Genomic DNA, 23,298 nt, shown 5'->3' with positions numbered 1-23,298 from the left:
AGTATTCTATGTCATGTATATTTGTACTTTTTCCCCCCTAGTACATGGGGTTGAAGACCAGACTTCTCAGGTGGCAGGTCAGGTGGTCTAGTATTCCTATCTCTTAAGAATTTTCCACAGTTTGTTGTGGTTCATATAGTCAAAGGATTTGGTGTAGTCAATAAAGCAGAAGTAGATGTTTTTCTGGAACTCTGTTGCTTTTTCAGTGATCCAACAGATGTTGGCAATTTGATCTCTGGTTCCTCTACCTTTTCTAAACCCAGCTTGAACATCTGGAAGTTCTCAGTTCACATACTGTTCAAGTCTAGTTTGGAGAATTTTCAGTAGCGTGTGAGGTGAGTGCAATTGCGTGGTAGTTTGAACATTCTTTGGCATTGCCAGAATCTCTTCTCAATGGGAGATACTGACTGTGGGGAAAACCTGGTCTTGCACTGTTGGCCAAGGTCATGCTCAGTAAATTTTTAATCCAATTTTCTACTGATGGGTGGGGCTGTGTCCCCGCCCCGATCCTAACCCCATTAATTGTTTGGCCTGAGGTGACCCTATCCTGAGGCTACAGACTGTATGTTAGGGCTAAAGGTGACCTCCAAATGGACTTTTGCCAACACGCACCTCCCCAGACCCCACAGCAGGCCACTGCTGACACACACCTCTGCAGGAGGCTCTGCATCACTCACAGGCGGGTCTGGCTCAGTCCCTTGCGGGGTCATCTCCTTTCTCCCGGCTCCTCGGGCACATGATGCTTTGTCTGTGCCCGCCAACAGTCTCTGGGAATCATGAGGATATACACATTTCCCAAAACTCATTGATCTATACATTTAAAATAGGTATAATTTATTTGTAAATTATACTTGAAAAACTTGATTTAAAAATCTGTCATCACTTTTGTATGAAGAAAGCAGAATGCCGTCTGGAATAGCAATCCATCTCAAATGACACGAGATCCAGTTTTAAGATGACTAGGCATCTAATAAATTACCTGACATTTTCTTCCAGCAATAAGTTGCCACCAGTTACCACTTTGGTAAAGTAAACTTTAAATAACTTATTAAAAATAACTTTTAAAGAACACATACTTCTTACAAAAGGTCTGAGAGAGAAATCATACTACTTGCTGTTTAGATGAAGTGACAGATACATACATAATATTGCCCATGATTTTCAAAATCCTATGAGAGGGAAGAAGTTAGCTTTAATTATTTGTTTAATATCACCACTTGGACATTAAACCTTTTCCTAACTTTGCAGGTGTTATGAGCACACTGTAGGAGCCCTGTGAGTAGATGGAATAATCAACGCACTATGGAAAGAGGAGTGTGAGAGGACATGCTGTGCCTGGGACGCGCCTAAGGCAGCAGAGCTGAGAGATGAAACCTGGGAGACAGACGGGGCTTATTAACTCCTGAAGGATTTCAAGCTGCAGAAAAGAGAAAACTGAAAGTGTCAGTCACTCAGTTATGTCCAACGCTTTGCGACCCCATGGACTGTGGCCTACCACGTTCCTGTGCCCGTGGAATTCCCCAAGGAGAATCCTGGAGTGGATAGCCAATCCCTTCTTCAGGGCATCTTCCTGACCCAGGGATCAAACCAGGGTCTCCTGCATTGCAGGCAAAATCTTTATCACCAGGGAAGCCAAATCTATGACCAGATGTGCACTCTGGTAGCAATTAAGGGGATTAATTGAGCAGTAGGTAGGGAAGATGGGAAGGCAGAGCATTACAGGCAGAGGGCCACTGTTTGATCACGGTACAATAGGGAAGGTCTAGATTTAAGGTCACAGCAAGGCTGAATAGAATGAGATGTTTTAGGCAGTGATGTCCTTTTCATCATAGGGGACTGGAAGACAAAAGCACGAAGTCAAGAGACACCTGGAGTAACAGGCAAGTTTGGCCTCGGAGTACAAAATGAAGCAGGGCAAAGGCTTCGTTCTGCCAGCATTTGCCTAGAGAACACACTGGTCATAGCAAACACCCTCTTCTACCAACACTACACATGGACATCACCAGATGGTCAATATCAAAATCAGACTGATTACATTCTTTGCAGCCAAAGATGGAGAAGCCCTATACAGTCAACAAAAACAAGACCGCGAGCTGATTGTGACTCAGATCATGAACTCCTTATTGCCAAATTCAGACTTAAATTGAATAAAGTAGGGGAAAACCTCTAGGCCATTCAGGTGTGACCTAAACCAAATCCCTTATGATTATACAGAGGAAGTGGCAAATAGATTGAAGGAATCTGAGCTGGTAAACAGGGTGCCTGAAGGACTAAGGCAGAGGTTCACGACACTGCACAGGAGGTGGTGATCAAAACCAGAAGAAAAAGAAATGCAAAAAAAGCAACATGTTGTCTGAGGAGGCCTAACAAACAGTGGGGAAAGGAGTGAAAGGCAAAAGGGAAAAGGAAAGATATACCCATCTGAATGCAGAGTTCCAAAGAACAGCAAGGAGAGATAAGAAATCCTACAGAAGTGAACAGCACAAAGAAATACAGGGAAAAAAAATAGAATGGGAAAGACTAGAGATCTCTTTGAGAAAATCAGAGATACCAAGGGAACATTCCATGCAAAGATGGGCACAATATAGGAAAGAAATGGTATGGACCTAGCAGAAGCAGAAGATATTGAGACGAGGTGGCAAGTATATATAGAAAACTGTACAAATAAGGTCTTAATGACCCAGATAACCATGATGGTGTGATCACTCACCTAGAGCCAGACATCCTGGAATGTGAAGTCAAGTAGGCCTTAGGAAGCATTACTACAAAGAAAGCTAGTGGAGGTGATGGAATTCCAGTTGAGCTATTTCAAATCCTAAAAGATGATGCTGTTAAAATGCTGTACTCAATATGTTAGCAAATTTGGAAAAGTCAGCAGTGGCCACAGGACTGAAAAAGGCCATTTTTCATTCTAATCCCAAAGAATGGCAATGTAAAAGAATGTTCAAACTACTGCACAACTGCATTCATTTCATATGCAATTAATGAAGGTAATGCTCAAAATCATTCAAGGTAGATTTCAACAGTATGTGAACTGAGAACTTCCAGATGTACAAGCTGGATTTTGTACCAGAGATCAAATTGCCAGCATCTACTGGATCATAAAAAAAAGCAAGAGAATTCAAGAAAAACATCTACTTTTGCTTTATTGACTACACTACACTAAAGTCTTTGACTGTGTGGATCACAACAAACTGTGGAAGATTCTGAAAGAGATAGGAATACCAGGCCACCTTACCTGCCTCCTGAGAAATCTGTATGCAGGTCAAGAAGCAACACTTAGAACCAGACATGGAACAACAAACTGGTTCAAAATTGGGAAAGGAGTACGTCAAGGCTGTATACTGTCACCTTGCTTAATTAACTTATATCCAGAGTGGTGGTTTGGTTTAGTCGCTAAGTCATGTCCGACTCATTGCAATCCCATACTATATAACCTGCTAGGCTCCTCTGTCCATGGGATTCTCCAGGCAAGAATATTGGAATGGATTGCCATTTCCTTCTCCAGGGGATCTTACCAACCCAGGAATCGAACCCGGGTCTCCTGAATTGCAGGCAGATTCTTTACCAACTGAGCTATAAGGGAAGCCCCTCACAGAGTACATATATGCAGAGCAGATGATGAGAAATGCTGGGCTGGATTAAACTCAAGCTGGAATCAAGATTGCCAGGAGAAATATCAACTACCTCAGATAATCAGATGACACTACCCTTATGGCAGAAAGCTAAGAAGAACTAAGGAGTCTCTTGATGGAAGTGAAAGAGGAGAGTGAAAAAGCTGGCTTAAAACTCAACATTCAAAAAACTGAGATCATGGCATCCAATTCCATCACTTCATGGCAAATAGATGGGGAAACCATTGAAACAGTGACTCTATTTTGGGTTCCAAAATCACTGTGGACAGTGACTACAGCTATGAAATTAAAAGACACTTGTTCCTAGGAAGAAAATCTATGACAAAGCTAAACGTTGTATTAAAAAGCAGAGATATCACTTTGTGGTCAAAGGTCCATATAGTCAAAGCTATGGTTTTTTCAGTAGTCATGTATGGATGTGACAGCTGGACCATGAAGAAGGTTGAACACCAAAGAATTGATGCTTTTGAACTGTGGTGCTGGAAAAGATTCTTGAGAGTCACTTGGACAACCAGGAAATCAAATAAGTCAATCCTAAATGAAATCAACCAAGAATATTCACTAGAAGGACTGATGCTGAAGCTCCAATACTTTGGCCACCTGATGTGAAGATCCAACTTGTTGGAAAAGACCCTGATGCTGGGAAAGATTGAGAGCAGGAGGAGAAGAAGGCAACAGAGGATGAGATGGGTAGAGGACATCATTGACTCAATGGACATGAGTTTGAGCAAACTCCAGGAGATAGTAAAGGAAAGGGAAGCCTGGCATGCTGCAGTTCATGGGGTCAAAAGAGTCAGACACGACTGAGTGACTGAACAAAACCTCAGAAGGCAGAACTGATGGCATTTCATTGCTGACTGGATATGGGGTTAGGAATGAGGGAGGATTCTAGGATGATTTCTAACTTGGAATTCTGTCCATCTAAATAACTATAACATCCCTTAACCTGGAATATATAGGAGGAGAAGCAGGGAGAAAGATGACAACTTCAAGTCTGCACATAATAAATCTGATGCAATCGTGTAGACTCAGGGGGGAGGTTTCCTGTAGTCCAGGTTAACATGCGGGGGTGGAGAGCAGTGGCCTGGGCTGAGGTCAGAGACAGGATACCAAAATCAAAAATAAACTCTTGGTTCGATGCATGAGACAGGGTGATCAGGGCTGGTGCACTGGATGACCCTGAGGGATGGAATGGGGAGGGAGGTAGGAGGAAGGGTTCAGGATGGGGAACACATGTACATTCATGGTGGATTCATGTCAATGTATGGCAAAAACCACTATAATACTGTAAAGTAGTTAGCCTCCAATTAAAATAAATAAATTTTAAAAAATAAACAAATAAAGAAACTCTCATTTTGCATAAAGTGGGAGGGGGGAGCTAAAGATGGAACCTTGGAGAGCCTGAATATTTTCATGAGGAGGCAGAAGAAGAGCAAAAAAAGCACCAAAAAGTTGCATCGAGAGTCACAGAAGGCAAGAACAATGAGAGGAGCCATCAAATGCTGAAAAGTCATCAAGTAACTGAAGAGAAATATGTGTATCAAGTAGGAAGTCACTGGTGACCTTTCCAAGAGCAGTTCCAGGAGAACATTGAAGAGAAGAGCCAGAAGGTGGTGCTGTGAGGGGGAATGGGAGGTGAAGAAGCAGAGAAATTCAGTGTTCACTATTCTGTTAAGAGCTTGACTGTGAAAGGACAGTGAACATGTGATCAATAACAGAGGGGAAACAATTTTAAGGAACAGATGTATGTATGTTGCTTTGTTTCATGGTGTGACTTGGGCCCGAGACTGCCGATGTAGCAAGATTCATGGGGAGAGCGGGGAAGGTGACAGAGTAAAGGAGTCAAGGGGAATGCTGTGGGATCCGGCATGGAACTAGTCTTAGGTAAGAGGAAGGTTCCTATCCCACTGAATTGAAACCGAAAAGATTTATGTACATGGAGGTAAGTGGTTGGGTGGGTGGTGAGGAGCAGATAAAGTTAATGAAGTACCTATTAAAAGGGGAGATTCTCTGTTGAAAGGGCAAAAAGCTAATCACATGAGAGAGCAGTGAAGGTTGGAAAAACTGATGATGAGAATGGAAAAGCTTTAATATCTCAGAAATACAAACTAGGAACTCCTCTTTTTAAAATTAATCCCAGTTTACATATATGGAAATATGAATGATGATTGTTAGGTAAAGAAATTCTGATTACACACTGCCTCTACCTAGGAGAATGACACGTCTTGCTCCCTCCTGAGGAAGACATGCTAGTTTTTCACATTCTTATAGTAACCGTGGTGATGGCCTTTTAACCTCCAGTGGCATCTGTGTGATAATTATAAGAATTTAGAATTGAAGCTCTAGCCTTCAACAGAGTTTTCCTTCAACATTACACTAACTGACCTATTCTAAGAGTCAGACTCCAAAAATCTTAGCATATTGGCAGCAGCCACTGACACGTTTACATATGACAGCATTCTATTTTAAACTATGATCTATCTCAGCTTCTTAAATTGTATGCTACACCTTTCATGTCAAAATTTCCAAAGGCTTGCATAACAAGCATATGAAAAACATCTCATAAATGCTCCCTAGTGGGGAAACTGCACATGAAACTACCTGTTTATATATGCAGTAACTTGAATTATACATGAAAATTCCACATGGATGCCCAGAATCAGCACTGTGTTAATTCAAGAAGTATATTAAAATTTCTGGATGTATTTAGTAGCAGATCCTAAGAAAAATCTGTTCTTTAAACAGGGTTTTCTTTAAAAAAAAAAAAAAAAAAAGAAAGAAAAAGATCTGTTAGCTGGAATATACTGTTTCAAGGAATCTACTCTTCCTAGGAAAAATAATATATAATAAACACTAATCTTATAATACATTTTCAAAAATCCTGGGAAACTCCATGTTTTGTTCTTTTAAAGACCCTGTAAGACTGTAAAATTTCCCTATTCTATAAATTGTAGAAGTCATAATGAAAATAAAATTTAAATGATAAATGTCAGTTGCAGAAGTTATCACCTTTTCATTTGAATGCTTGACTTCTATTGGATAATTCTCTTCCAAGAGACCTACTTGGGAAAAAGAGGTGACAGCCAACTCATTGCCTAATTGATTTAGGAACAGTGCCCAGGGAGATAGTCCAATTAAGTTTACAAGCTGGCAATTAGCAGGAAGCCCTCTAAATCCCTACACTGAGAGCCTGTTTACTTTAGTAAGAAGGCAAATGTGCTAGAGATAGGAAGAGAAAGCTGTGCTTTTTGCAAAGCTGTTGTGAGCAGGCCCACAAGGGAGGGCTGAAGAAAAGCTAGGTATATGTTAGTAGACTGCCTTCTTGTTTGACAGGTAACTGGGATATACAGAGAGAGGCAGAGAGTTTCAACAGATATGCAGAACATCTAACAGCCACTTTAATAAGTGTTGTGCATGGAGACATACTACTATTAAACGTGTAAGCTAGTCAAAGTAGAACTGGATTATCTCATAATAGATGAGATTCCAAACATATTTTTCTTAAATAATACTAATGTTATGAATGGATTTAGGTTCTTTTTTTTTTCATGTGAAAAGAACACAGCCCTCACTTATATCCCTGATAGCTTTCAAGTTAAGTCATTTTCATTAGACTTATTTCATTTGTTCTATTTCAGAGGCAAGTAGATCCATTAAAAACAAAAAGTAAACTGACTGTTATTTAACAAACACCACAATGTTTTTAAAAACAACTTTGTACCACAGAACCAGATCCTATAAGGGGTTTTGAAATGTATCTACTTTTCTATGTTTTCAGGTTTCAATAATGTGCACTAATTGAAATATATTTTTTAAAACCTAAGTGAGTTCCTCTCAAGAATGTTAAATTATCAAAACTGCCTAAAAAATATCATATATTTTAGGACATAGCTGGTAATGCCAACCTTTAGAAGGCAAATAAAATTCTGCTTTAAAGCCTCCTGGTTGAAATAGTATACATTAATACATAATTTTCCTAATATTGAAATAATTTTTTGAATATTTTTATCTAGAAGAAAAACATAAAGTTACACAAATATCTTTAGCAAATTCTAACCAAGCATTTTCTTTCCTCTTCTTTTAAAACATTTGTTTTACACATTTTCAATCTGGAAAGAAATCAACACTCATCTAAAATAACTTAATAGAAAAAGTATTATATCCCTACATACAGAATTTTACAATGGACATTGTAAGTACTTTTAAAATATTTTCATATGTACTATTTCTTAAGGAATCTTTTTAGTAGACAGTTTATTTTGGAAAGCGTCATATATGGACAATTCAGGCTTTTTATTCATGTGATGGAAAATTAATGCAATTTCAAAATTTTTGAATATATAATGGACCTTGACATTTTAGAAAATCATCCACCAAACTTTCTTAAGGAAACTACATGTTTGAAATGTAAGCATATTGACGGGATGAGGAACAAAAAAAATCTGCATTCCAGGAATAGTTTTACTGTCTTAATTATACTGTCATCATAAAAAAATTTATTTACTCACCAACTTCCTTGACTTACCAAGTTTAAACAGAAGTACACCCAAAGGTCCTCTGTCAAACCTGAGGAAGAGGAGATTATAGATGTCCCCACTTTCAGGCTTCTTAGAAACAACCTGAGGCGCTATCCACTGCATTTGAACAAGACTGCTAGAAACATCAAAGAATTTTTTGAATTGTAGAGTCTCCTTAGGTGAGTTGTCTTCAGCCAAAAGCTGGATGTTAATAGGAGAAAGAGCCATATCGAATATTTGCAGCTCCCCTTGGTTACTGCCAACTAGGAGAATGGCCCCACTTGGGTGGCAGCTTATTAATGAAGGCAGAAGTTCAGCCTGAGCTAAGAGAGTCACTCTACGGTGAGTTTCATAAAGAATTACTGAAGAATCTTCACAGCCCAGAATCAGTTTGTCTTCAGTAGCATTCCTGCAACAACTAATGGCCTTTGATTTTAGTGGTATTCTGGTGACTGATACACACTGGATTTTGTTCCGAACACATTCATAGACACAGCTGTCAGCCGCGGGCTCTCTGTCTACACTGATGGAGCACTCCACTGTCAACACCTGATTAGGATGTTTGGTGTCAAAGCGAACATCCAGTGGGTCCCATTCTGTGCGTACAGAACTCAGAACCTGTAAGAAATAAAACAAGTATGTTCAGATAGACTGTGGTTTTTCTTCAGCTGTCACACACAGCACTGCATATTAATCTAGAATGCTACTGAATACAGTCAACTACCACCTTAAGTATCAGCAGCATATTAGCAGGTATGTATGTATCTCATATAGAATATATATAAATGTGTGTGTGTGTGTGTGTGTGTGCACACGCTCAGTCATGTCTGACTGTAGCCTGCCAGGCTCCTCTGTCCACGGGATTTCCAGGCAAAAGTACTGGAATGAGTTGCCATTTCTTTCTCCAGAGGATCTTCTTGACCTAGGGATGGATCTCCTGTCTCCTGAGCCTCCTGCATAGGCAGGTGAACTGATTACCACTGAGCTATCTGGGAAGCCCATATATAAATATATATAGCATATACCAAACACAGCTGCAGAAATTAAATTATAAAATTTTAACTTAAGCATTTTGTTTTAGAAAGTCTGTAAGTAACAGAAAGACAAATATTTCCTACAATATACAGAAACTAATGGAGTGGGCTTTTAGTAAAATAATATGGCTAGCAAATTATCTAAAGACATCAGAAGCGTGATTTCTAAAGGATAAATAAAGGATTTTAACAATTCAGTTCATCTCCTTCCAACCCACTACCCCTGCTGATTCTAAAATTACCAGTAAATTATTTACCAGAAATATATTCCTAATTAGTAGTGTAAGAAATAAAAAACCAAAATGGTCCGTTGTCAAGAACAAAGAGCTTTGAGTGATAGCTTGCTGATGTAATAGCCAATAGCAGATACAAAACTAGAAAGTCTGGGTAAACAGAGAGAGAGTGAGATATCTAGGATTTTTGTGCGGGTTCAGCCTACTGGTGAATTCAAAACCTAAGAACTGGAACAGGTATACAGAAAAGGAGGAAATAAGACATATCGGGGTGGTGGGAGGAGATCATAAAGAGGGAGGGAACAAACCTAGGTGACATCCAGGAAGACCGTTTACCCCTTGGTACTCAGTCAAAGAGGAACTGGGGGAGGGACTTGCATTCTAGAGATAAGATCCTCCCTGTTAATGACTCTGGGTATGCCTGCCCATCAGACACCAGATCTTGCAAGACAATCATTAAATCACTTCCATTCTTTGGATTTGGGCTGGTGAGCGTGTTTCTCACAAGCAGGGCAGGGTTGGCAAAGGAAAAAACTTTAGAACCCTGTTAACATTCCTGTAGAAATATGTTCTGTTGTTGTTTAGTCACTAAGTCATGTCAGACTCTTTTGCAACCTCATGGACTGTAGCCTGCCAGGCTCCTCTATCCAAGGGATTTTCTAGGAGTAGATTATCATTTCCTTCTCCAGGGGATTTTCCTGACACAGGGGTTGAACTGTGTCTCCTGTACTGGGGCAGGAGGATTCTTCTACCACTGATTTTATGGTCAGAAAAGATATGGAGGATTGTTAAGTAGGTCAATGATCAGCAGAAAAAAATAAGGTTATGTACTAGTTTTAAAATTAAGAAAAGACCTGGTGAGTAATATGATTTATAATACTGAAGTGAAGTGAAGTGAAGTTGCTCAGCCGTGTCCAACTCTTTGTGACCCCATGGACTATATGTAGCCCAGCATGCTCCTCCATCCATGGGATTTTCCAGGCAAGAGTACTGGAGTGGATTGCCATTTCCTTCTCCAGAGGATCTTCCCAACCCAGGGATCGAACCCGGGTCTCCCACATTGTAGGCAGACGCTTTACCGTCTGAGCCACCAGGGAAGTTCTTATAATACTAGCGAGGCAAAATTTGAAAAGCATTTCTAGTGTGGAAGGGAAAGGCAACAAGAAGAATAAAGGAATAAAGCAGGCCATTCACCTTATTCATATGTAAATGTGGGGGGGGGCCAAAAATCTGCAGAGTGGTATCTGAGATCATTTCTAACACTGCTGAAAAACCTCAAAATTAGATTTAGAAACATTACAAAGCACATGTCTACACGAGACAGGATTTCACAGAACTCTGCAGGTGTGTTCGTGCACTCGCAGAAGTTCACGCAAAATCTGACGAGATCCAACTGTTAAGGCCAGTATCTGAGTTAGTAGTATTACACCAAGGTCATGTTCCAGGATTTGACAATGTATTGCAGCAGGGAAACTAGGCAAACTAGGGGAAGAAGTACAGGAAGGGAATATGCTTTTAGCCATTTTGGCAATTAGTTCAGCAGTTTCTTGAGAGTCGAATTATTCCATTTTGTTTTTTTAAGAGCACACAGCTTTGCTACATACTTGGGGATGAAATGGGGGTTGACGTGAATTTTTAAAAATCCATCCTAAACATTATTAGCAAACTAATCTTCCTAAACTAAATGTTCTTGCTGTCATTCCCTTGTTTGAACCTTTTAACTGTTAACACAATTTTGCTTCCCTGGTGGTTCAGATGGTAAAGAATCTGCCTGCAATGTGGGAGACTCGGGTTTGATCCCTGGGTTGGGAAGATCCCCTGGAGAAGAGAATGACAACCCACTCCAGTATTCTTGCCTGGAGAATCCCATGCACAGAGGAGCCTGACAGGCTCCAGTCCATGAGTTCGCAAAGAGTGGAACATGACTGAGCAACTAACACACATACAACTAATGAATTAAAGTTTTATTCCCCTGCCAGGTATTCCATATGGAACCACATAGGATCCATATCTAACTCTTTCCCTCCCTCACACCCACTGTCCTGCTCTCACTTTTCCTTTTTGTCTAATAAATGCTTGAGTATGAGCTACATGCCCGGCACAGGTCCTGGCACTGGTGGGGATACAGCAGTGAGGTCCTCATCCTCAGGGAACATACACTCTAATGGCTGAAGATAAGGTTAACAATTCACAAGCAAACATACACAGTATGTTAGCGACTCTATATGTGTACCTTCTAAGTACTCAGAAGAATGGGAAGGGGAGGCAATAGAAGTCAGGACAGGCCTCTCTTGTAAAGTTGACCCGAAAGAAGTGAAGAAGTGAAGGCGTGCAGTCACCTGGAGAAGAGGGCTCCAGGCAGAGGAAGCAGACATACTAAGATAGCACTCTTGGCCTGAAGAAGAAATAACGGGAGAGCAACATGGCTACAGAAAAAGGAGCAAGGAAGAACAGTGGGAAGTGGAGGAGGCGGAAGATTGTGAAGTAGCTTGTAGGCCCCTACAGGGACTTTGGCTTTTCCTCTAAACAAGATGAGAAGCCAAAAGCAAAGGAGGAACATGGTCTGCCTTGCAAATCCCAGCATTATCTCCTACAGTGTCTTCTCATTACTCTATTCTGAGGTCAAACTAAAGCTGCATTTTCCCAGCTCTGAAATCTGTTAAACAAGGAGGTCATTCAACTGATGAATCCCTAATGCCATTGTGGCCCAAGAAAGCAAACCAAAACCTAAACCTATAAATGCCTCAATGTACAAAATCAAAATACCAAAGATAACCAATTACAACAGCCAATTAAGCTTTAAACTATAGCCAATCAAACAATTTCCTTTCTCTGCTTCTGTACTTTCTTTCCCAATCTTTCCCGTCTCATATTAGTAGAGTGTTCCTAACCACTTTCAGCTTGGCATGGCCCCCCAGAATTGATTTGCTCAAACTCTGAAAAATTTTAGTATGCCTCAGCTTATCTTTCAACAACTTCTTTCATATCCTTTACCTGAAATCCACACTCTTCACCCACAAAGGCTCAGTCTGTCTTATACCTCCCAAGGTGAAAGTCCATTATACCCAACCCCCTTCTCCTCCACTCCTAATCCCAGATACTTCTAAAAAGCTAGCCAAGGCCAGATGGAATATCAAATTCTGATTTTAAATAAAGCAACACTTTATTTATATTTATCTGTTGAAGTACAGTTGATTAACAATATTATATACTGATACAGTAGTTTTACAGATTGTCCTCCATTTAAAGTTATTGTCAAATAATAGCCGTATTTCCCTATCTCTTAATGTGCTACCTCTATTTTGCCCCCACTCCGTCTCTCTCTCTCTCTCCATTGGTAACCATTAGTTGGTTCTCTATACCTGTAAGTCTGCTTCTGTTTTGCAATATTAATTTATTTATTAGATTTCACATATAAATGTTAATATAGAGTATTTGTCTTTTTCTGACTTATTCCACTCTCTCGATCTTAAAGCAATCAATTGCTCCATACAGGATTTTAACTGTTGCTTCTTGACCTGCATCCAGGTTCAAGATTGAGAAAGGAGTGTGACAAGGATGTCTGCTGTCACCCTGTCTGTTTAACCTATATTCTGAGCACATCATGAGAAATGCTGGGCTGCATAAGTTACAAACTGGGATCAAGATAAGCAGAAGAAACATCAACAACCTCAGATATGCGAATGATACCACTCTAACGGGAGAAAATCAAGAGGAACTAAATAGCCTCTTGATGAGGGTGAAGGAGGAGAGTGGAAAAGCCGGCTTAAGACTAAATATTAAAAAACTAACAAGGCATGTAGCCTCATTACTGCATGGCAAATAGAAGGGGAAAAGATGCAGGTATTGACATATTTTGTCTTCTTGGTTCCAAAATCACTATGGACGGTGAATGCAGCTATGAAATCAGAGACGATTGCCTCTTGGTGGGAAAGTGATGACAAACCTAGACAGTGTGCTGAAAAGCAGAGACATTACTCTGCCAAAAAAGGTCCATACAGTCAAGGCTATGGTCTTCCCCATTTCATTATAGGGGACTGGAATGCAAAAGTAGGAAGTCAAGAAACACCTGCAGTAACAGACAAATTTGGCCTTGGAATATAGAATGAAGCAGGGCAAAGGCTAACAGAGTTTTGCCAAGAGAATGCACTGGTAATAACAAACACCCTCTTCCAACAACAGAAGAGAATACTCTAAACATGGACATCACCACATGGCCAACACCAAAATCAGACTGATTATATTTTTTGCAGCCAAAGATGTAGAAGCTCTATACAGTCAGCAAAAACAAGACTGGGAGCTGACTGTGGCTCAGATCATGAACTCCTTATTGCCAAATTCAGACTTAAATTGAAGAAAGTGGGGGAAACCACTAGACCATTCAGGTATGACTTTAATGAAATCCCTTACGATTACAGAGTGGAAGTGAGAAATAGACTTAAGGGACTACATCTGATAGACAGACTGCCTGATGAACTATGGATGGAAGTTCATGACACTGTACAGCAGACAGGGATCAAGATCATCCCCAAGAAAAAGAAATGCAAAAAAAGCAAAATGGCTGTCTGAGGAGGCCTTACAAATAGTTGTGAAAAGAAGGGAAGCAAAAAGCAAAGGAGAAAGGAAAGATATACCCATTTGAATGCTGAGTTCCAAAGAATAGCCAGGAGAGATAAGAAAGCCTTCCTCAGTGATCAGTGCAAAGAAATAGAGAAAAACAACAGAATGGGAAAGACAACAGATCTCTTCAAGAAAATTAGAGATACCACGGGAACATATCATGCAATGATGGGCTCAATAAAGGACAGAAATGGTAGGGACCAAACAGAAGCAGAAGATATTAAGAAGAGGTGGCAAGAATACACAGAAGAGAGAATAGCATGTATATTATCTATAGTGAAACAGATCACCAGCCCAGGTGGGATGCATGAGACAAGTGCTTGGGCCTGGTGCACTGGGAAGACCCAGAGGAATCAGGTGGAGAGGGAGGTGGGAGGGGGGATGGGGAATACATGTAACTCCATGGCTGATTCATGTCAATGTATGACAAAACCCACTGCAATGTTGTGAAGTAATTAGCCTCCATCTAATAAAAATAATTGGAAAAAAAAATAAAAATAAAATTTGGAAATAAAAAATAATAATAAAATAAAATAAATTAAAAAAAAAAAGAATACACAGAAGAACTGTACAAAAAAGATCTTCACAACCCAAATAATCATGATGATGTGATCATTCACCTACAGCCAGACATCCTGGAATGTGAAGTCAAGTGGGCCTTAGGAGGCATCACTAAGAACAAAACTATTGGAGGGGATGGAATTCCAGTTGAGCTATTTCAAATCCTGAAAGATGACGCTGTGAAAGTGTTGCACTCAATATGCCAGCACATTTGGAAAACTCAGCAGTGGCCATGGGACTGGAAAAGGTCAGTTTGCATTACAATCCCTAAGAAAGGCAATGCCAAAGAATGCTCAAACTACTGCACAATTGCCCTCATCTCACACACTAGTAAAATAATACTCAAAATTCTCCAAGCCAGGCTTCAGGATTACGTGAACCATGAACTTCCAGATGTTCAAGCTAGTTTTAGAAAAGGCAGATGAACCAGAGATCGAATTGCTAACATTCACTGGATCATCGATAAAGCAAGAGAGTTCCAGAAAAACATCTATTTCTGCTTTATTGACTATGCCAAAGCCTTTGACTGTGTGGATCACAAAAAACTGCGGAAAATTCTTCAAGAGATGGGAATACCAGACCACCTGACCTGCCTCTTGAGAAACCTGTAAGCAGGTCAGGAAGCAACAGTTAGGACTGGACATGGAACAACAGACTGGTTCCAAATAGAAAAAGGAATATAGAATGATATACAGAGCTGTACATTGTCACCTTGCTTATTTAACTTATATGCAGAGTACATCATGAGAAATGCTGGGCTAGATGAAGCACAAGCTGGAACCAAGATTGCCAGAAGAAATATCAATAACCTCAGATAATCAGATGACACCACCTTTATGGCAGAAAGTGAAGAAGAACTAAAGAGCCTCTTGATGAAAGTGAAAAAGTTGGTTTAAAGTTCAACATTGAGAAAACTAAGATCACAGCTTCAGGTCCCATCACTTCATGGCAAACAGATGGGGAAACAGTGGAAACAGTGAGATTTCATTTTGGGGGGCTCCAAAATCACTGTAGATGGTGATTGCAGCCGTGAAATTAAAAGACGCTTACTCCTTGGAAGAAAAGTTATGACCAACCTGAACAGCATATTAAAAAGCAAAGACATTACTTTGTCAACAAAGGTCCATCTAGTCAAGGCTATGGTTTTTCCAATAGTCATGTGTGGACATGAGAGTTGGACAATAAAGTAAGCTGAGTGCCGAAGAATTGATGCTTTTGAACTGTAGTGTTGGAGAAGACTCTTGAGAGTCCCTTGGACTGCAAGGAGACCCAACCAGTCCATCCTAAAAGAGATCAGTTCTGAATATTCATTGGAAGGACTGATGTTGAAGCTGAAACTCCAATACTTTGGCCACCTGATGGGAAGAACTGACTCATTTGAGAAAACCCTGATGCTGGGAAAGATTGAAAGCGGGAGGAAAAGGGGACGACAGAGGATGAGATGGTTGGATGGCATCACTGACTCAATGGAGATGAGTCTGGGTAAACTCCAGGAGTTGGTGATGGACAGGGAGGCCTGGCATGCTGCAGTCCATGGGATCGCAAAGAGTCGGACATGACTGAGCAACTGAACTGAACTGAGCTGATGGTCTTACTAGTGGTCACGTACAGTTGTGAGAACTGAACCATATAGAAGGCAGAATGCCAAAGAATTGATGACTGATGCCTTCAAACTGTGCTGCTGGAGAAGATTCCTGAAAATCCCTTGGACAGCAAGGAGATCAAACCAGTCAATCTTAAGGGAGCTCAACCCTGAGTATTCACTGGAAGGACTGATGCTGATGCTGAAGCTCCAGTATTTTGGTCATGTGATGTGAACAGATAACTCTTTGGTAAAGTCCCTGTAGCTGGAAAAGATTGAGGGCTAAAGGAGAAGAGGATGTCAGAGGATGAGATGACTGGACGGCATCTCCGATGCAATGAACATGAACTTGGGCAAACTCCAGGAGATGGTGAGGAACAGGGAGGCCTGGGTTGCTGCAGTTCATGGGGTCACAAAGAGTCAGACATGACTGGGGGACTGAACAACAACAACCCTATTCTCTAGGTCTATATACATTGTTGCAAATGTTTTCATTCCTTTTTATGGCTGAATAACACTCCATTATACATACATTCATATATATACACACACACACACACATACACACACACACACACACACACTCACACACATACGTGTGTGTGTGTGTGTGTGTGTGTATGTGTGTGTGTGTGTGTGTATAGACGCATGCATATACTACAACTTGTTTTCCATTCATCTGTTGATGGACATTTAGGTTGCTTTCCATGTCTCAGCTATTGTAAACAGTGTGGCTATGAACACTGGGGTACATGTATTTTTTCTAATTAGTTTTCTCACGATATATGCCCAGGCGTGGGATATCAGGATCATATGGTAATTCTACTTTTGGCTTTCTGAGAGACTTACATACTGTTTTCCATAGTGGTAGTTCTAACTTATATTCCCACCAACAGTGTAGGAGAGTTCCTTTTTCTCCACACCCTCTCTAGCATTTATTATTTGTAGACTTTTTAATGAGGGGTATTCTGACTGGTGTGAGGTCATACCTCATTGTAGTTTTGATTTGCATTTCTCTAATAATTAGTGATGCTGAGCATCTTTTCATGTGCCTATTGGCCATCTGTATGTCTCCTTTGGAGAAACATGTATTTCTTCTGCCCATTTTCTGATTGGGTTGGATTTTTTTCTGATATTAAACTGCAGGGATGAGCTATCTACATATTTTGGAAATTAATCCCTTGGTAGCACAGTATGCAAATATATTCTCCCAGTCCACTGGTGAAAGGTCTTCTTTGCTGTGAAAAAGCTTTTAAGTTTAATTAGGTACCATTTGCATGCTTTTATTTTCAGTACTCGAGGAGACAGATTCCCCCCCCACCCTGAAAAATATTGCTGCAATTATGTCAGAATGTTCTGCCTATGTTCTCCTCTAGGAGTTTTACAGTTTCTATTCTTACATCTAGGTCTTTTATCCATTTTTATTTTATTCTTGTATATGGTGTTAAAGAATGTTCTAATTTTATTCTTTTAGATTAGCTGTCCAGTTTTCCCAGCACCACTTACTGAAGAAACTGTCTTTTCTCCATTGTATAGTCTTGCCTCTTTTGCTGCAGGTTAATTGACCATACGAACGTGGGTTTATTTCTGGGCTTTCCCTCCTGTTCCACTGACCCATATATCTGTTTCTGTGCCCATACCAAACTATTTTGATTACTGTAGCTTTGTAGTATAGTCTGATGTCAGGGTGCCTGATTTCTTCAGCTCTGCTTTTTTTCCTCAAGACTGACTTGGCTATTTGTGATCTTTTGTGTTTCCATTGCATACAAACTGTAAAAAAGTTTTATTCTAATTCTGTGAAAAATTCTGATAGAAATTGCATTGAATCTTTAGATTGACTTGTATAGTAGAATTATTTTGACAATACTGATTCTTCCAATCCAAGAACATAGTATATCTCTTCATCTGTTTGTGTCATCTTTGATTTCTTTCATAAGTATCTTATAGTTTTCTGAGTACATGTCTTTTTCCCCCTTATGTATTTTATTCTTTTTAATTCATTGGTGGGCTTCCCTGGTAGCTCACCTGGTAAAGAATCTGCCTACAATGTAGGAGACCCCATTTTGATTCCTGGGTCAGGAAGATACGCTGAAAAGGGGATAGGCTACCCACTCCAGTATTCTTGGGCTTTCCAGGTGGCTCAGAAGGAAAAGAATCCACTTGCAATGTGACTGACCTGGGTTCAATCCTTGGGTTGGGAAGATCCCCTGGAGAAGGTAATGGTTACCCACTCCAGTATTCTGACCTGGAGAATTCCATGGACAGAGGAGCCTGGCAGGCTACAGTCCATGGGGTTGCCAAGAGTAGGACACAACTAAGCAACTTTCACTTAATGGCAAAAGGTATTGTTTCCTTAATTTCTCTTTGTGAACTTCTGTTGTCAGTGTATAGGAATGCAAGAGATTTCTGTATTAATTTTGTATCCAGCGACTTTACCAGATTCATTGAGGAGTCTAGTAGATTTCTGGTAGCATCTTTAGGGTTCTCTTATATAGTATCAGGTCAACAGCAGAGACACTTTTACCTTTTCTTTTCCAACATGGATTCCTTTTCTTTCTTTTTCTTCTCTGATTTCCGTAGGTAGGACTTCCAAAACTATGTTGAATAAAAGTGGCAAGAGTGGGCATCCTGTCTTTTTCCTGATCCTAAAAGGAATGCTTTCAGATTTTCACTACTGAGTATGATGTTAGCTGTGTTTGTCTTACATGACCTTTATTATGATAAGATATGTTTCCTTAATTGGAGAAGGAAATGGTAACCCACTCAACTATTCTTCCTGGGAAAATCCCATGGACAGAGGAGCCAGGTGGGCTACCATCCATGGAGTCGCAAAGAGTCAGACACAACTGAGCATGCATACATGGTTCTTTAGTACCTACTTTCTTGAGAGTTTTTTTTTTAATCATAAATGGACGTTGAATATTCTCAAAAGCTTTTACTTTATCTACTGAGATAATCATATAGTTCTTATTCTTCAACTTGTTAATGCAGTGTATCACATTGATTGGTGTATATTGAAAAATCCTTGTATCCCTGGGATAAATCTCACTTGATCAAGGTGTATGGTTCTTTTAATGCATTACTGGAGTCAGTTTGCTAGTATTTTGCCGATGATTTTTATATCTATGTTCATCGGTGATGTATGTCTGTAATTTTTTTCATATCTTTGGTTTTGGTATCTGGGTGATGGTGGCCATATAGAATGAGTTCAGAAATGTTCCATCCTCTGCAATATTTTAGAATAGTTTCAGGATAGGTGTTAACTCTTTAAATGTTTGGTAGAGTTCACCTATGAAGTAATTTGTTCCTGGACTTTTGTTTGTTGGGAGTTTTTAAATTACTGATTCAGAATCAGTACTGGTAGTTGATGTTTTCATATTTTCTATTTCTGGTTCAGTCTTCCGAGACTGAACTCTTCTAAGAATCTTTCCAGTTCTTGTAGGTTGTACCAGTTCACTGGCATGTAGTTCCTTGCAGTAGTTTCTTATGTTCCTTTGTGTTTCTGTCCTAACTTCTTTTTCATTTCTGATTTTGATTTGGGCCCTCTCCCTTTTTTTCTTGATGAGTCTGGCTGAAGATTTATCAGGTTTGCATATCTTCAAAGAACTAGTGTTGTTGATCTTTTCTATTGGTTTTAGTCTTTATTTCATTGATTTCTGTCCTGATCTTTGTAATTTCTTTCCTTATACTAACTTGGGGTTTTGTTTGTTCTTCTTTCTCTAGTTGTTTTAGGCATAGGGTTAGGTCATTTACTTTAGATCTTTCTGGCTTCCTGAGGTAAGCTTGTGATCCCTATAAACTTCCCTCTAAGAACTGCTTTTGGTGCATCCCATACATTTTGGATAATCTTGCTTTCTTTTTCATTTGTCTCTCAAAAAATATCTCACTTAATTTTTTTATTTCCTCTTTCATTTCTTTAGCGATTCAGAAACCAGACCTTATTGAATAAATTAAGAATTCCATGTTTGCAGCAGGAAATGCACAAGATAACCATGGACTATATTTTTATACCGGACAGAGGGAAGCTACCCAAGATTACTAAGGTAATGACAAGAAGAGAAGCCAACTTGAAGAGAATCCCATTGCTCTAGTTAAAGAATCTGTGCTTCCAAAAGGATAACAATTACAATTTATGAAACCCATTAAGTCAAATATGTCTAAATCCATGAATTAATAATGTTATTTAAAAACAAAAACTAATTGATTACCTTCAGGAGTGACAGGGAACCAATCCGATCTTGAAAACTAGTAAATAAAAGAAACAGACACTTATCCTGATTTCACTATATGAATCCAGCTACTGGGAAAACATGTAGGAGATGAGTAGAAGTGTCTCATTATAAAAGTATTCCAACTAATTAAAAAATAATGTCATTAGATATCACAATTCTTCCAATTAAAAAACACTCCTTCACACACAGTCTTGCCAAAACTGACCACTAACTTGAAGAATTTTCAAAAGACAAAGAAGCATGCTGAACCACATCATGATAATGGGAACAACAAAATCCAGACTGTGGGACACTACAGTTTCAACAGATAACTTTCAAAGAAAAAATTTAAAAAGAGGATGGATCAGGAACCTGTAGACTAAAAGAGATTTCAAAGACACATGAACATGTTTCAGGACTTCCCTGGTGGTCCAGTGGTTAAGAATTTACCTGTCAATGCAGAGGACATGGGACTGGTAAGATTCCACATGCTGCAAGGCGAGTAAGCCTGTGTACCACTACTGTTGAGCTGGTCGGTGCTCTAGAGCCTGCATGCCACGACTAACTGAAGCCCACAGGCTCTAGAGCCCATGCTCTGCAACAAGAGAAGCGATCTCAGTGAGAAGTCTGCCTCACTGCAGTTAGCGAGTAGTCCCCGCTCCCCGAAACTAGAGAGAGTCCCACATAGCAACAAAGACCCAGTGTAGCCAAAAATAAATAAATAAAAGACACATTAGCATGTTTTAAATAGATAATATTAAACTGCAGTTTTGTGAGATACACACTTAGGTGATATATGAGAAAAAGTGTAAAAGTCACAACAGAGGATAATCTGGGGGACTAGGAAAGGGTTGCGATTAAAACAGAGTAAGTATCTGGCACTATTTCTGGTGCCTAGGCAAGTCTATTTCTTGACCTGAGTGTGGTTACAGGGGTGTTTCTTTAGTAAAAGATCATTAAATTATATATCTTGTCTCTATGGTTTTCCTTACTGTACTTTATAATAAAGAGTTTAAAACAACCCCACCATCCCTAAGATAGAAAATCTTGGTTATTTAGTTGAAAAATAACACAGTATATACATCCCTTTGGAAGAGATGTCTCTGAAATAGTCTCGCTTTTCAGTTGAATGCATATGTAATACTTTCTGAATGCTTCTTTTATCAAATTACACTGTATTAAGAGCTGGTCACATTTTTACTTTCTCATCAATTGGCTGCTCCTCTAAATCATTCCTTGACAACATGTTTTAAGGTTTAACAGCTCTGCTAATATGTTTTTTATTAATTTGGTTAAAGAGATTCAAGTGGCCTTTTCTGAATAAGGTATCTTGAAATTATTGCCATACTCAGAAAGCTTTATCAAATGCTTATTGCTGAAAAGTTAAAATATCTACTCAAATAAGGTAAGAGAAAAGTAAGGTGGGTTGTCATCACATTTTTGACAAAGCTGCTGCTGCTGCTGCTAAGTCGCTTCAGTCGTGTCTGACTCTGTGAGACTCCAGACGGCAGCCCACCAGGCTCCCCCGTCCCTGGGATTCTCCAGGCAAGAACACTGGAGTGGGTTGTCATTTCCTTCTCCAATGCATGAAAGTGAAAAGTGAAAGTGAAGTTGCTCAGTCGTGTCCAACTCTTAGCGACCTCATGGACTGCAGCCTACCAGGCTCCTCTGTCCATGGGATTTTCCAGGCAAGAATACTGGAGTGGGTTGACAAAGCTAATGAATTAAATATTTCTAGGATGATAGCAAGTACTTTTTCCAAAAGTAAATATAAAGAATGTGCTCAGCCACTCAATCATGTCCAACTCTTTGCGACCCCATGGACTGCAGCCTGTTGCGCTCCTCTGTCCACAGAACTTTCCAGGCAAGAATCCTTGAGTGGGTTGCCATTTCCTACTCCAGGGGATCTTAAGCATGTGTGTGTTAGTCAACTTAGTTGTGTCCGACTCTGTGTAGCCTGTCAGACTTCTCTGTCCATGGAATTCTCCAAGCAAGAATAGTGGAGTGGATTGCCATTCCCTTCTCCAGGGCATCTTCCCAACCCAGGGATTGAACCCTGGTCTCCTGCACTGCAGGCAGATTGTTTATGTTTGAGCTACAGTGAAGTCCTATATTAAATAAAAAGGACTATCATGTTATGTATGATAATAAACACAAATACCACAGAAAGGTATTTTTAAATGAATTTTATAGATAAAAATGTTTTTCTTCATACTATTTATTGTATATTTTTCAAAACAATTTTTTTTTCCTAGACAACAAAACTCTCTCTTGTTCTATGTGTCTAATTAAGATATATACTGTTGTTTAGAGCTCTGTGGTGTGCAATTAGACCTGCAGTTTTCTAATATCCATAAAATAAATTAAAAAATGTTCCTCCTCTGAAAGACAGATAATTCAGTCATAGAGAGCTTATTTCTGTTTCCTTTGTTTCCTTGTTTTTTTTTTTCTTCCAGCTGCTTGGTAAGCCAATTTTCTACTTAGAGTATACTATTAGAACACTCACTTGGTTCAGTATGTGGGCTTTATCCTTTCCATGGTCTGTTATGCAAAAGGGATGGCTTTAAACAATTTTTTTAGTTTGTTGTAAAGCAGTGCTTCTCAACTTGGATGCACATGAGAATCACCTAGGGAACCTGTAAAAGAATACTGATGCTGCCTCCCCCTCTGGAGATTCTGATGTAACTGGTCTGGGTGGGTCCCTTTGTAAAAGCTCTGTAGGTGACTGTAATGTGTTGCCAAGGCTAGGAACCACTACTGCAGGATCTTGCCACAGTCCAAATAAAAGCTTATTATCTTTTCTGACTGAACTTGGATGGGAAATGATTTTTTTTTAATTGTCATTTAATAGATACAAAGATTAAATTTCTTTAGTTGTTACTTTTGTAGTCTGACTTTTAGGGTT

The 23,298-nt window shown here is 39.6% G+C and overlaps 1 protein-coding gene across 6 annotated transcripts in view; it reads right to left on the bottom strand.

The window, feature by feature from the left end:
* The window catches only part of WDPCP (WD repeat containing planar cell polarity effector), a 288,298-nt gene that overhangs the window by 115,840 nt on the left and 149,160 nt on the right, over window positions 1-23,298 (bottom strand). For all 6 annotated transcript variants that reach the window (XM_065929068.1, XM_065929069.1, XM_065929067.1 and 3 more), the window contains one exon: window positions 8,161-8,770. In XM_065929068.1, the coding sequence (XP_065785140.1) occupies window positions 8,161-8,770 (610 nt within the window). The remainder of the gene's footprint in view (window positions 1-8,160; window positions 8,771-23,298) is intronic.

The sequence above is a fragment of the Muntiacus reevesi genome, chromosome 3 (assembly GCF_963930625.1).
Source record: "Muntiacus reevesi chromosome 3, mMunRee1.1, whole genome shotgun sequence".
Lineage (NCBI taxonomy): Eukaryota > Metazoa > Chordata > Mammalia > Artiodactyla > Cervidae > Muntiacus > Muntiacus reevesi.
Note: the sequence above shows the minus strand (reverse complement) of the source record. Positions and strands in the feature narration are given on the sequence as shown.